This window comes from Rhineura floridana, chromosome 3 (assembly GCF_030035675.1).
Source record: "Rhineura floridana isolate rRhiFlo1 chromosome 3, rRhiFlo1.hap2, whole genome shotgun sequence".
Taxonomy (NCBI): domain Eukaryota; kingdom Metazoa; phylum Chordata; class Lepidosauria; order Squamata; family Rhineuridae; genus Rhineura; species Rhineura floridana.
In genome coordinates this window covers 191,663,696-191,676,605 of record NC_084482.1, presented here as the reverse complement: position 1 = coordinate 191,676,605, position 12,910 = coordinate 191,663,696, and the positions used below count along the sequence as shown (strand labels likewise).

At 44.1% G+C, this 12,910-nt stretch overlaps 1 protein-coding gene across 4 annotated transcripts; it reads left to right on the top strand.

The window, feature by feature from the left end:
* Nucleotides 1–740: 740 nt before the first annotated feature.
* On the top strand, nt 741–11,502 carry LOC133380850 (zinc finger protein 394-like). 4 transcript variants are annotated; one of them, XR_009761560.1, is made up of 4 exons: nt 751–2,245; nt 4,669–4,795; nt 5,024–5,503; nt 6,765–6,820. XR_009761560.1 is itself a non-coding variant. In XM_061618979.1 (3 exons), the coding sequence occupies exons 1-3, from the start codon at nt 1,406–1,408 to the stop codon at nt 8,636–8,638; spliced, it is 2,838 nt and encodes a 945-aa protein (XP_061474963.1). In that variant the 5' UTR covers nt 741–1,405; the 3' UTR covers nt 8,639–11,502. The 4 variants fall into 4 exon arrangements, 3 of the variants coding, with proteins under 3 accessions (XP_061474963.1, XP_061474962.1, XP_061474964.1); XM_061618979.1 differs by lacking the exon at nt 5,024–5,503 and having other exon boundaries at nt 741–2,245; nt 6,768–11,502; XM_061618978.1 differs by lacking the exon at nt 5,024–5,503 and having other exon boundaries at nt 741–2,245; nt 6,765–11,502.
* Nucleotides 11,503–12,910: the final 1,408 nt, after the last annotated feature.

The following is a 12,910-nucleotide window of genomic DNA, read 5'->3' as shown; positions in this document are numbered from 1 at the left end:
CAGCATTCTACACCAGCTGCAGCCTCCAGAGTGTTTTTAAGGGCAGCCCCACATCCAGCCCATTACAGTAGTCCAGACAGGAGGTCACCAGGGCATAGATAATTCACTGCAATTATGGAGTGGAAGATACAGGGCTCTTAATGAAATTCAGTCTGCATACCCATATTACCTCCAGTTTGAGCCACATCAGCCCCTACCCCTGGTAGTTTATTAAAAACAGCAGCTAAGTGAGCCATCACAAATTGTAAGGAAGCCAGCCTCTGCCCTTTTCCCAGCCCTTAAAATTCATGTCCTGCTGCCGGAACAAAATTATGTCAGTTTTGGAACATAGGAGGCTTATACCAAATCAATCTCAGGTCACTTTATGAGGTTAATAGCTGAGTGGGGATTTGAACCCTAGTCTCCCCAGTCCTAGTCCGACCTGCGAGGAAACAGCTTATTTATTAAACTGTTATTAAATTATATTTATTTATTATTATGTAATACTAAATGTATATTTAATATTGGAGCGTAGGGCACCAGACATTTCTCATTAACAAATGATAAAACACTAACAAAATTTTAAAACATCTTAAAAAACAAAGCATTTTTTAAAACATCAAAAGTAAGCACTTCGTGGTGCTTACTTCTGAGAAGACATGTATAGGACTGCCCTGTTAGTTGGCGTGATTCCTCCACTAGAGGGCTCTAGGACAGCATCTCTATCCGAAAGGAACAGAGTCTTCCCCATCCCTTCCTCTTTGCATGTGTTTTACTTCCAGTCGACCACAGACCGAGCCTGTGCAATCGAAGCCCTGTTTGATCAGACGCTGACTCCGCCTTAGTCCGTTATAAATGAAAGGAGGCAAGTCCAAGCAGCATCTCCTCGTCAACCGTGAACTGGCGTTCTTGTAGGTTAAGGCCTCGCCTATTCAGACCGGAGAGAGAACTATCTGTCAGAGCGCCGCCAGACGGCTCCAGGCTCTTTATCTCCTATTAGCATTTTAAGAGCTGCTCACGCCGGAAAGAAAAAGGGCTGGGCCACAATGAGGGAAAGAGTCAACCCAGTCTCTCAGTGCTACACAGCTTTCTCGTTGGCTTTAGAGGGAGCAGACGGATGCTGACTAATCGGTTTCGTTCGGAACACGTGAAGAGGACGTGAAGAAAATGGGCGTAGCTTGACTTGTGCGTGGGATCGGCGTCGGAACCAGAAAAGCTTAACTGGACCAGAAGGCGACCCTGTCTTCTCCGGTAATTGTTAGGTAGCCCAGGATTTTGTTCACAGAAGGAGCCGTTTGGGCACAGCATCTCCTCAAGATAAATCTTTTCTGGGTTCGTTGGACGACTTTTCGTTTTCCTCCCTGGTTGGCATTTTTCTCCTTTTTGAATCTATCCATCTCATTTTATTTTATTTTATCCTCCTTTCATGAAAATGCCACTGAAATACGTCAAGAGTCAGAAATGTAGGGACCAGTTGCTCCATGAAGGATACCTGCATAAGAAAGAGCGGGCCAGTGGGGACAAGATTTTCTGGAAATGCGCTGACTACCAAAAGTACCATTGCACAGGGCGGGCCCATACGTGCAATGGCAAAGTTATAAAGTACTCGCCACATAGTCATCCTCCCAACAAGACAGCTGTAGAAGCCAAGGGGAATGGCATGACGGAAATGGCCTCCTCTAGCCAAGAACCAACCCACAAAGTGGCCACGCTGGATTGTGATGCCTTGCCAGGGCCTGCTGCTTTTAAGAAGCCCCGTATCCAAAACAATCCAAAACAGACAATCCAGCTCTTGAGAGCACGTCTGAATGCAACACGCCAAGGTATACCTGGCTTGCAGGTGGCTTCTGCTGTTGCTGAAACAGTTGCTGAAGATCCGCCATCTCTGACATCTCCTGACCTGCCTGATGGATTTGTGGATGGAAGTTTTGTGGCTGCCCCTGGTCTCTGTAAGGAGACAAAGGCATCCATGACCCAGTCTAGTCAGGAAGCTGCTCGTCAGAGGTTCCGCTTGGGTACTGTCCCGCCTGGAGACGCCCCCCAGGAGATTCTGTCCCGGTTGAGTGAGGCAGCTGAACGGTGGTTGTGTCCTCGGGAGCACAGCAAGGACCAGATTGTGGACATGGTCATCCTAGAACAGTTCCTGACTGTGCTGCCAGTGAATGTGCAGGTGTGGGTGAGAGCCAGGGAGCCCGTCAGCAGCAAGGAGGCGGTTCAACTGATCGAGGCCTGTTGTAGGGAACAGGAGCAAGCCAACGGTGTTCAGGTGCTGGGGATGGGATATGCTAAGAGGAGCATTGAGTGGACCTTGCTTAAGAAGGGAAAGCAGTTATGTATTTGATTCTAAAGTAGTGTTGGAAAATTTGGTACTGGTGGGTGTTGCCCTTGAGTGCTTTTGACCAACAGCAAGCAGTGCAGATAGACCTGCTATGGCAGCTAGGAGGGGGAAGGACCTCATGTCCAGGGACCAAATGTGGCCCTCCAGGCCTCTCAAACTGGCCCTCAGGACTTTCTCCAGGCCACAACCCTCACCAGTCCTGCTCCATGCCCTCCTCGAGTGCTTTTGCCCAGCTGAGATGTCTCCTGGACCTGTAAGGATCCTTCCTGCGCTAAGATTAGAGCCATATCTGTTGCCTTACCTGCGCTTGCCTCTCTGGCCCCATCCACCGTTGGCATGCAGCCTCTGGAAGGTTGTCCATGGTGGAATGCGGCCCTTGGCCTGGAAAAGGCTCCCCGCCGTATGCCATAGAGACCAATAAGTCCTGTCTCCCTGGCCAGAAACTGGTGTCTGGGGAAATCTTTTTCTGATAGCTAGAATATCCACTAGAATGCATTCAGTCAAAGGGTTATGAACTGGTGGTGAAGTCATAGCAGTGATTAGTTTGGGCCTGCCCTGCAGCAAAGGTTTTACTTGGAGCCTATTGAAAAAGGAGTCTGGTAATCTAGACACATCATACAACATCACTTGTCTTTTCTGTCTTTTCCTGTTTTTTTCATTTATTTTTCTTGCTGGTAAGGCTTCTTCCTTTTAAAATGTGTATGAGGTAGAGATAAAGCTGTTCCTAGTAAACATTGCAGACGTCATGATGGAAGAGCTTTTCCTGCTGGTCATGCAGCACTAAAGAGCATGACAGCCCTTTCGGAAGAAAATGCTTGCTGGTCTCTCCATGTTGATACAAGCTAGCCAGTACTTCCTGGCTCATGCACAGATTGCAAATTATTATTCATAATCTGGTTGAGTCACTAGTCTGAAGGCTGCTGATTTAGCATCTTGACTGATGCATATAGTTTTGTGCCTTTTGTCAAATAGATGTGCCCGTAAGGTGAATCCTCTACCCTTAAGCAAAAAAAAATGTGAAGCCCCGTGCTGTTCTTCCCTTTACTTTCATTCAGTGTGATTAAGAGATAAATGTGGGAGGAAACTAAGATGAAGAGGGCTCTCAAGGTGCTGTGATACGGAATCTCACAGAAATTAATGATAAATGGTTTGGGTCTTGATTAATCAAAAAAGCTGTGTGTACAGTTAATGTGCCCAAAGTGCTGTGTTGTCAGGCTCTTGTAAAAAGTACAAAAGCAAAAGGGGGGAAAAGTGATAACCCTTGTGGCTTTTTATCAAATGATAAAAATAATAAATTGTTTTAAAATGATAAATCAAATAATCTTAGTGTGAGATCTTTTTGTTTTACTACATCTTTTTGTTTTACTACAATCAACTCAAATTTTGTTTGTATAAATAAAGCCTTAAATGTTGTTGGTCTTCAACTCCCTGACTCAGCCCCCAGCCACCGTGGAATGATGGGAGTTGAAGTCCAACAATGTCTGGAGGGCAAGCTTTAAAGGTATGCAAGCTTTGGCAGGGGCTGGAGCTGGGTTCCCTAAAAGCAGAAGGAAATGGCCTTATTTGGTCACTTGATTTACCTTAGACTGTATTCTAAAAAAATTTCCCCATTCAAACAGGTTTGCCCATGCCCCTCACTTAAAAAGTAATGAAAAACGATTGATGGCTAAGAGGAATATAAGAGTCCTCTGGATCAGACCAAAGGTCCATTTAGGTCAACATCTGTTTATAACAGTGCATTGTTAGATGCATCAAGGAGGCTCAAAAGCAGAGTATGAGTAGAAAATACCCTTGCTCTTTTGTTTGCCCTAGCATGTTGTATCCAGAGGTATACTACCGAACATGGAGGTTCCATTTAGTTATCATGGCCAATAGATGTCAGTTGATCTATTGTCTGAGTCTTTCTCAAACCGTCTAAGCTAGTGGCTAGTGGCCATCGCTACATATTGTAGCAAAACAGTTCTAAAAGGACGTAGATTTACCTACCGCTTATATCAGTGAGGTGTATGACTATATATAGTTCAGAATAGAACTATTTTCTAGATGGCAATAGAATTAGATTTGCAATTTTCTCTTTCTCTTTAAATTTGCATTGTACTACTATTTATACAGTTATTTATATCATCACTCTTGTTCCCTTTGGCTTAAGGTGCAACCAACATTCATATCTATCATATCTGTGTGAGCTGCATCATTTATTCCCATTTTACAGATTAGGACTGTGACTGAAGAAAGTGGACTTGTCCCAAGATGATGAAGGAAATCTATGATAGCAAGGATTTGCTCAGTACTCCTGTCCCCAAAGCCTTGCAGAATAGCATGTCAACAGTATATCTTTCCGGCTGTTTCAGGGTCTTGTAACCTTCGAAGATGTATCTGTGCATTTCACTGAGGAAGAATGGGCTCTGCTGGACCGTAGAGAGAAAACCCTTTACTGGAATGTCACAAATCAGAATTATGATAATGTAGCCTGGCTGGGTAAGTGTTCCTCGAAAATCCTAGTGCAGGGGATCTGTGGTTTAAGGAATAGAATGTGTGCCATATTATTTCTGTGCAAGCATGTCAAGAGTCTGTCCAGACATGTAGAAGTTATATGTGTTTTCATCTGCTTTTAATTTATTGTTGATTTTAATTAGTTTTTGAATTTTTAAAATACTTTTTTACTGTCTTTTATTGATAATTTTAACGTGTGTGGTTTTTTTGTAGCCTGCTTTGAGGTTTTACTACAATCAACTCAAATTATGTTTGTATAAATAAAGCCTTAAATGTTGTTGGTCTTCAGCTCCCTGACTCAGCCCCCAGCCCCCATGGAATGATGGGAGTTGAAGTCTAACAATATCTGGAGGGCCACAGGTTCCCTGTCCTTGTCCTTCAAAGTGTGCTGCTGTTTCAGTTGTCAGTGTGCAATAGGCAAAGGGCTGTGGCTGAGTGGTAGAGCATCTGCGCTGCATGGAGAAAGTCCAGGTTCAATCCCTGGCACCTCCAGGTAGAGTTGGAAATGTCCCCTGCGTCACAGTGACTCTCCAGGATTTCAGTCAGTGTCGACTCTATGGAGGCGGATGAATCAATCTTATATTCCTATGCCATTTCAAGTGGCAAGATGCTGACATTTTTGTGGATTAGTATGGCAGTGTACCTTGGAAGACAGAAGTGCCAAAGAGGAAAGGGACTTCAGACTGGCAAGACGTGAGTTTAAATGTCTGCATGGCTGTGAAGCTCAACAAAAGTGGCACTGTTTGCCCTAACCATAGGCCTGTTGTTTGTCCTAACCCTAAATCCATATATACTGCCCTGAGCTCCTTGGAAGTTGCTGGCTAGGAAGCCATGCATAAATAAATTGCAAGCTGGGTTTGGCTTGTCTCTTCTTGCTTCTCGTCTATCTGGAATGGCATATTTTGCCTGTGCTGCTCTTTGCTGTTTTGCTGTTAAGACACCAAGAGCAGCTCAAGAACAATGCAGTACAACACAAGATAAAACGCTATCCTGTGGATTCCACTCAATCTCTTTAACTCAAATGCTTGAATAATGCCCTCGTGTCTGAGATGCTTTATAAATCATACTAAGGCTGCCACCCAGTTCAGGAAATCAGATGCAGCTGCTCAAGCTACTTTTTCTGCCCCCACCCCATACCCCATAAACTTTGACGGCAGGAAGAAGTAAAAACAATTATAAAGTAGAAACAGCCCAGGGGTGGTCAGAGTCCAGCACTCTGATGGGATACAGTTTGTCTCCCATCAGATTGATCATTTTATGAGCAGAGGATATGATAACTCCCACCTCAGCTGATCTGCCCAAATCATCTAAGGAAAGGGAGGGGTTGTCATGTATGTGCCTGTCTCGTGTGCATGTGACCCTGTGTGTGTGTGTGTGCGCGTGCGCGCATGTGCGTTACCATGCTTGTGCGTGCACACACGCACACACACAGACACGTGTGAGGTAGCCCCTGGAGGGTAAACCAAGGATAAATGTGGCCCTTAGGCAATAAAAGGTCCTCCATCCTTGCTATGCAACCTGGGAGTAAATCCCGTGTAAATGAGGCCCGCTTGATAGCTATGAGAAATCAAACATTTAGCGTGGGTGGTCCAGCAATATGGAATGCCCTCCTGATGGAAATTTGTCCAGCATCCTCGCTTCTTATTTTTAGACGTCTTAAAGAGTTTCTTGTGTCAACAGGCATTTTCAATTAGATGAATTTTATGCAATTGAGTCACTCTTTATGACATTTTCTGCTTTTATATTTTTCTTGCATTTCTTGTGATTTACACTGCTTAGATATTTTCTATAAGAGTTACCAGTATAGAAATATTTTTGTCAATGGGCCTTGCTTCTGAGTAGATAAGATGTAACGTTATGACTACTTATTTAATTGTAATAGAGAGCATCTGTTGCAGCAGGACACATCCTTACAGGTTTTTAGAGGGTGATACAATTGTTTTCTTTGCTTCAGCAGGTGATGTGACAAACAGCAAAAGGAAAAGAGAGGATCCTTGGCTGGAAGCCCCTGAATTGGTGGTGATGGAAAAATCCAAGGAGGCAATTTTACAGAGTCCTGAACAAGACGTGATGAGGGAGAACTGTCAGGAGAGGCAGCAGAAAATCAGCTCAGGAAAAGAAGAAGAAAAGCTTGCTCTCATTAGAAAGGGTTTGAGGGAACTAGTCAGAGACACGGGACATCCTGGTACCGAACTAGGGCTGGAGACGTGGTGTATATGTGCTGATTGTGAGAACCAAGCTGAATCCTTGGCACTGATCATTACTTTGGATAGCCCCAGTGTGGAGGGTCCTGAGCCTGTGGATGTATCTGGGAAGTTACATGCATTATCTGAGAAGAAAAACCCCCAGAATCTTGAGCAAAACTTAATTAAAGAGGACCAGAACAATATGGAGAGGCTACAGACAAACCACTCAGGGAAAGAGGAAGAGAAATCCACTCTTTTTACAAACAGCTTGAGGGACCCAATTCATCAAGACCCTAAATCAGGTCTGAAGCCTGAGTGCATATGCGCTGAAGCTGCAGAAGAGAAATCATTAACACTTGACAGGAATCAGAAAATCCAAAGCAGAGAAGATTCTGAATGTGTGGTGTTATGTGAGGAGTCACTGGAAATGTCAGAGGGGGGAATTTCTCAGAGTCCTGAGCAGGACTTGCAGCCCAAACCTATGCAGGTTTGCACAAAATGGAGCCTTGCTGAATTGAATGAGACTGCAGATTTACAGCACAATCCTAAACATGTCTGTTCGGAAGTAAATACCGCTGTCTTCAATGGGGCTTACTCCCAGGTAAGTGAGTGTAGAACTGCAGCTTCAGTTGGTGAAAACCAGAACATTCTGGAGAGCCATCAGAACAGCAGCTCAGGAAATGAAGGACAGGGGAAATGCCTTCTTTTGGGAAATGGTTTGCGGGATCTGTCAAAAGGCATGCTTCAACTAGATGCCCAACCAGGACTGGAGGGTCATTGTAGGGAGCATGATCAAGCCTCAGAACGCATTGGTAATCAGGAAATAGGTCACAGGCAAGGCCTGTATAAAAGTCTCAAGTCTGATGGACAGTTCACCCAAAATTCAGATCCTGTCACACAATCTGGCTGTTCTGATCCAGGGGAGAAGCCCAATGGCCTCTTGGCTTTTATAAAACGCAGAAGATGTTACAAAAGAGGAAAGTATTTTAATGGGAAAAGCATGAGTGTCGAGACTGTTCTTGGGGCACATCAAAGAATCCTGGTAGGAGGCAAATCTCACAGATGTTTGACCTGGAAGGACAAGGGCCGCTACATACGAAGCAGATGCAGGCTTCTCGGACCGGGAAAAGGACTCAGGGAATCCCTAAAGCACAACCCCCAGACTCATGAAGCATTGCATCTGACTCCAGAGATGTTCAGAATGACCTCAGGGGCTGCATTTTCCTCTCTTAACCCCAAAGGACAGAAACCTGAGCCAAGATCCCCAACTCTAGACAAAATGGCGGCTGAGCTTACTCTGGCGCAATTAATGGCTGTTCTAGAGCAAGTTGCTGCAGATACTGCAGAGATTAAGTTTGCAGTCTCAAGCCTGCACACCTCAATAACTGGCATCCAGAATGCCCTAGGGAGTCTCTCTGGATGTACAGATGAGGCTGAACATAGGATTTCTGACTTGGAAGACACCTCCCGAAATACAAAGGCTCAGCTTGTGCAGCAGTGTAATGATATTAAAGCTATTGAGGCCAAACTGACTGGGAAAGCTGTTCAGACTAAGGTCATAGCAGGGTTGTGGTCATTGCTGAAGGTTAAGAGAGAGGCAACACACACACCCTGCATCTGTCCACTAACTCAGGATGAGTAAGGATGTCCCCAAAAACCTTTTTTTTTTTTTTTGCTTTGGCTCAAGAGAGGGGTCAAAGACTGATGACTCCAAAACTAGGCTCCAAAACCAGACAGCCTGTTCACCCCCTGTGAAATTACTGTTCCTTCTTTGCTGTCTTAGAAAACCTTTGCAAGCTTTTGACACTCTGCTTGCTTCAGTAAACCATTGGTGATCACCGTAAAAAATAAATGGTTCTTGTGTCCACGCTGATGTTGATTAAATCATCTTGACCTAGGAACAAAGAGCAGGAGAACAACTTGGCAACAAAGGAGTAAGAGCAGTCGGGTTTAATCACCAGGAACAAGCATAGGCAGTTGCCTTATAACGAGCCCATCTAGCTCAGAATTGTCTACACTGACTGGCAGCAGCTGTCCAGGATTTCAGATAAGGTTCTCTCCCAGTCCTTCCTGGAGATACAGGGATTGAACCTGGGACTTTCCTGCATGTAAGGAAGATGCTCTCCCACTGAGATATGGTCCTTCCCCATTCAGAAAAAATGGAAATGGACTGCCTTCAAGTTGATCCCAACTTATGGCTACCCTATGAATAGGGTGTTCATGGTAAGTGGTATTCAGAGGGGGTTTACCATTGCCTCCCTCTGAGGTTAGTCCTTCCCAGCTGGCTAGGGCCTGCTCAGCTTGCCACAGCTGCACAAGCCAGCCCCTTCCTTGTCCACAACTGCCAGCTGGGGGGCAACTGGGCTCCTTGGGACTATGCAGCTTGCCCATGGCTGCCCAGGTGGCAGGGCACATAACCCCTAAGCCACTCACTGTGGGGGTGATCTTTAGCTGGCCCTTGATACCCAGGAGACTCAAGCAGGATTTGAATTCACAGACTCTGGATTCCCAGCCAAGCTCTCCTCCCCACTGTGCTATACCAGCTGTTCCCCATTCAGAAGCAAATGGGAATTCAAGCATCTTGCCTGTCTTCTCCTGCTAATGAACACATTATATGGAGGGGACTTGCCTGCAGAAAGGCGGAGATGCAAAATGCTGCCCAAAGGCATCTTCCAGCCCAAATTTAGCCCAGTATTTCTCTTCTTTTTAAATATATTTTATTTAACAAAATGTATAGACTGCTTAATATTTAAGAGGTTTACATATAATAGTATAAAAGATATACAGTTAAAAATTGAGTCAACAAGCTTTTAAAAAGAAATAGACATAATGGGTGATGATGCTAGTCCTAAGAGTAAACAGCCCAATAAAATGATCAAAATAGAGGTAACATGGCAAATAAGTATGCTTAATAAAATTACAACTCTGGTAGGCTTTGCCTAATTTTTTTTTTTTTATAGTAGGAGTCAAACAGTACAACAAAGGTGCCCGGCTGATACTAGTAGCAAATGGGACTTAAGGACATTGCAGTGAATTTCAGTTAAAATGGTTTAACCTGAAGTCTGCAAGAGGAACCTGTGCTGTCACTTGCTTGTTCCAAACCTTATCCTATATTTAGCTGACGTCTGGAGGCAGCAGTGTAGTGGCAAATTCAGAAATGCAGGGTCCCTTCATAATAGTCACCGCCATGCCCCCTCGCAGCCACTCGCCCTTCTAAGATTATAGAATAATCTGGCCAGGCTTGAATACTGCTTTCTACTTCTCTGTCACTGTCACCATTTGACTGTCCATTCTGTCGGAGATATTGCTGGAATTACTGAATTCAGTGTCTACACATTTATCTCCTGCTGTTATCAAACTACGTGATGGTGTAGATGGGATGCTATCATCAGGATTAAATGTCTCTACAAATGCAAAGACGTATCGCTGAACACCAAAGTCAAGATCATTCAGACCATGCTATTCCCGATCTCTATGTATGGATGTGAAAGTTAGACAGTGAAAAAAGTGTATAAGAGAAAAATCAACTCATTTGAAGTGTGGTGTTGGAGGACAGCTTTGCGCATAACATGGACCACAAAAAAGACAAATGATTGGGTGTTAGAACAAATTAAATCAGAACTATCATTAGAAGCTAAAATGATGAATGAAGTTATCATACTTTGGACACAGAATGAGAAGACATGATTCACTAGAAAAGACAATGCTGGGAAAAACAGAAGGGAGTAGAAAAAGAGGAAGACCAAAGAAGAGATGGATTGATTCCATAAAGGAAGCCACAGACCTGAACTTGCAAGATCTGAACAGGGTGGTTTACAACAGATGCTACTGGAGGTCACTGATTCATAGGGTCACCATAAGTCATAATCCACTTGAAGTCACATAACACACACACTTCTGCCGTTACAGAATTCTCACTCTCTACAACTTGGCTTTTTGATGTAGGAACGAATAGGAACGCCTTTCACTGTGGCTCCAATCAGTAAGAACCAACTAGGAAGCAAGTTAGAAGACTCTTCTCAGTGGCTAGCACACTCCCCTTTCATGCTGACTGGCTCACAGGATGCTGGAGACATAGGAACCCTACTGAGACCTGGCTCCCAAAAAAGGTGTGTAAGACCCCCTGAGACCCTGCAAGACTACACCCTTGCTTAGAGGGCACAAACAACACCTGGAAAACTACATGGAAGCTACATCCGAGCTTATACATTTTTATCAGGTGTAATTCTGGGCCAAAGTGACTTCTGCAGTACTTGAGTTTGAAAAAGTTTAGGAAAGCTATGACTTTTCCAGAGAAATATCAGGATACTTCGTTGCTTTTTGGCACAGATGAGAGAAAAATATCTGCAAGTAGAATAGATTAACTGTACAGTAATGTGTCCAGATTTTCCATCTCTGCATCTCTCAGTTCATGTGGCTTGTGTACTGTGGGACTTTGTAAAAGCAAGCTATACACTAAACCCAAAATTCTAAAGCCCAAACTTCCGTTATGATTAAAACTAAACCAATCCCCTTCTCTGTATTTTATTCCAGTTGATTCTATTTCTGTTATATTTCAAAATCTGAAATATTTTAGTAGCTTTTAAAGAGAGAATTTGTTGTTGAGAGAGAGAAAATGTGTTTAAGAGTCACATCCAGTTAGGAACGTAGGAAGCTAGCTTATACCTAGTCAGACTACTGACCTCTCTGTGTTATCTACACCAGTAGTTCCCAAATTTGTTTCCCCGCAGACCAGTTGAAAATAGCTGATGGCTCGTGGGCCACAGTTTAGGAACCCTTGTTCTACACTCACTGGCAGCAGCTCACCAGGATTTCAAGCAGTGGTCTCTCCTAGCCCTACCTGCCAGAGTTTGAACCTGAGACCTTGGTTCTACATACAAGGCAGCTGCCACTGAGCTACAGACTTTCTCCAAATCTCTATTCATTTTATTTCTATTATATATATAAAAAATCTAAAAATAGAAAATAACAAACTTGAAATAATTAACATCTTTGTTTAAAACAAAAGATTTGTTTGGTTGTTACATTTTTAATCCCGCTTTTCAGGGAAATAATGTATCCCAAAGAAGCTTCCGTTATCTAAAAAAAGGAGAGGCCCTGCTCTCAGGCTTACATAAGAGAGGGGAGAGGAGGGGAGGGAAAGGCAAGCAGGGGGGTAGAGGAGGGAGGGAAGTTTGACAACATCAGAACCATGGGTTGTAACTCTTCTGCTTGCACAACAGAACTTTCCCACTCCTTGCCCTTGCAAGCCCCCTACACACCCTCAGAATTTGCATCAGAGAGGTGGGGGACCATCCATAGCAGATTTGGGGGGTGCATGGGGAGAAGAGAGGAAGAGGAAGTACCGTTGTATAAGTTGCACTTGCTGTGTTGGACACAACCCAAAGTGATGAGCTGTGTAAACAGGCATTTATAATACATCCAGTTGGGGCCATGCTGATCTTGCCACACTGGTGGTCTTGCTTGGGTACAGGTCCTGCAGTTGACTAATGGTAGAGACTAGACTGTGTTCCCCCTCGCTGCTTCAGCCCCCAGGGCAACTCACAGTTGGAGCAGAGCGTTTTGCAGGGAGGGCAGAAGCCAGCTCCTTAAACATAAAAGCATGCAATTTTTCAGCTTTACAGCAAGCCCTGTCTTCTATTTCTTTCTTGGTCTACTACGAGGACTTTTAATATTTACATGACAAGCAAATATTCAGCATCCAAAAATGAATGGTGCTACATAGCCACCATGTTCTCAAGTAACTTTACCCAGAAATGGAAGGTTTGAAGCTTACAATAATTTGCCACATTTCAACATAGATGTTTTCTTGTTTTGAAAATATTTTCCCTATCCCTGCTGGCCCCTTTACAATCTAATCCATATTGAGTGTGGAACTGGGCATCTGGGGCCTTAGGAGGGAGAGACTTATCTC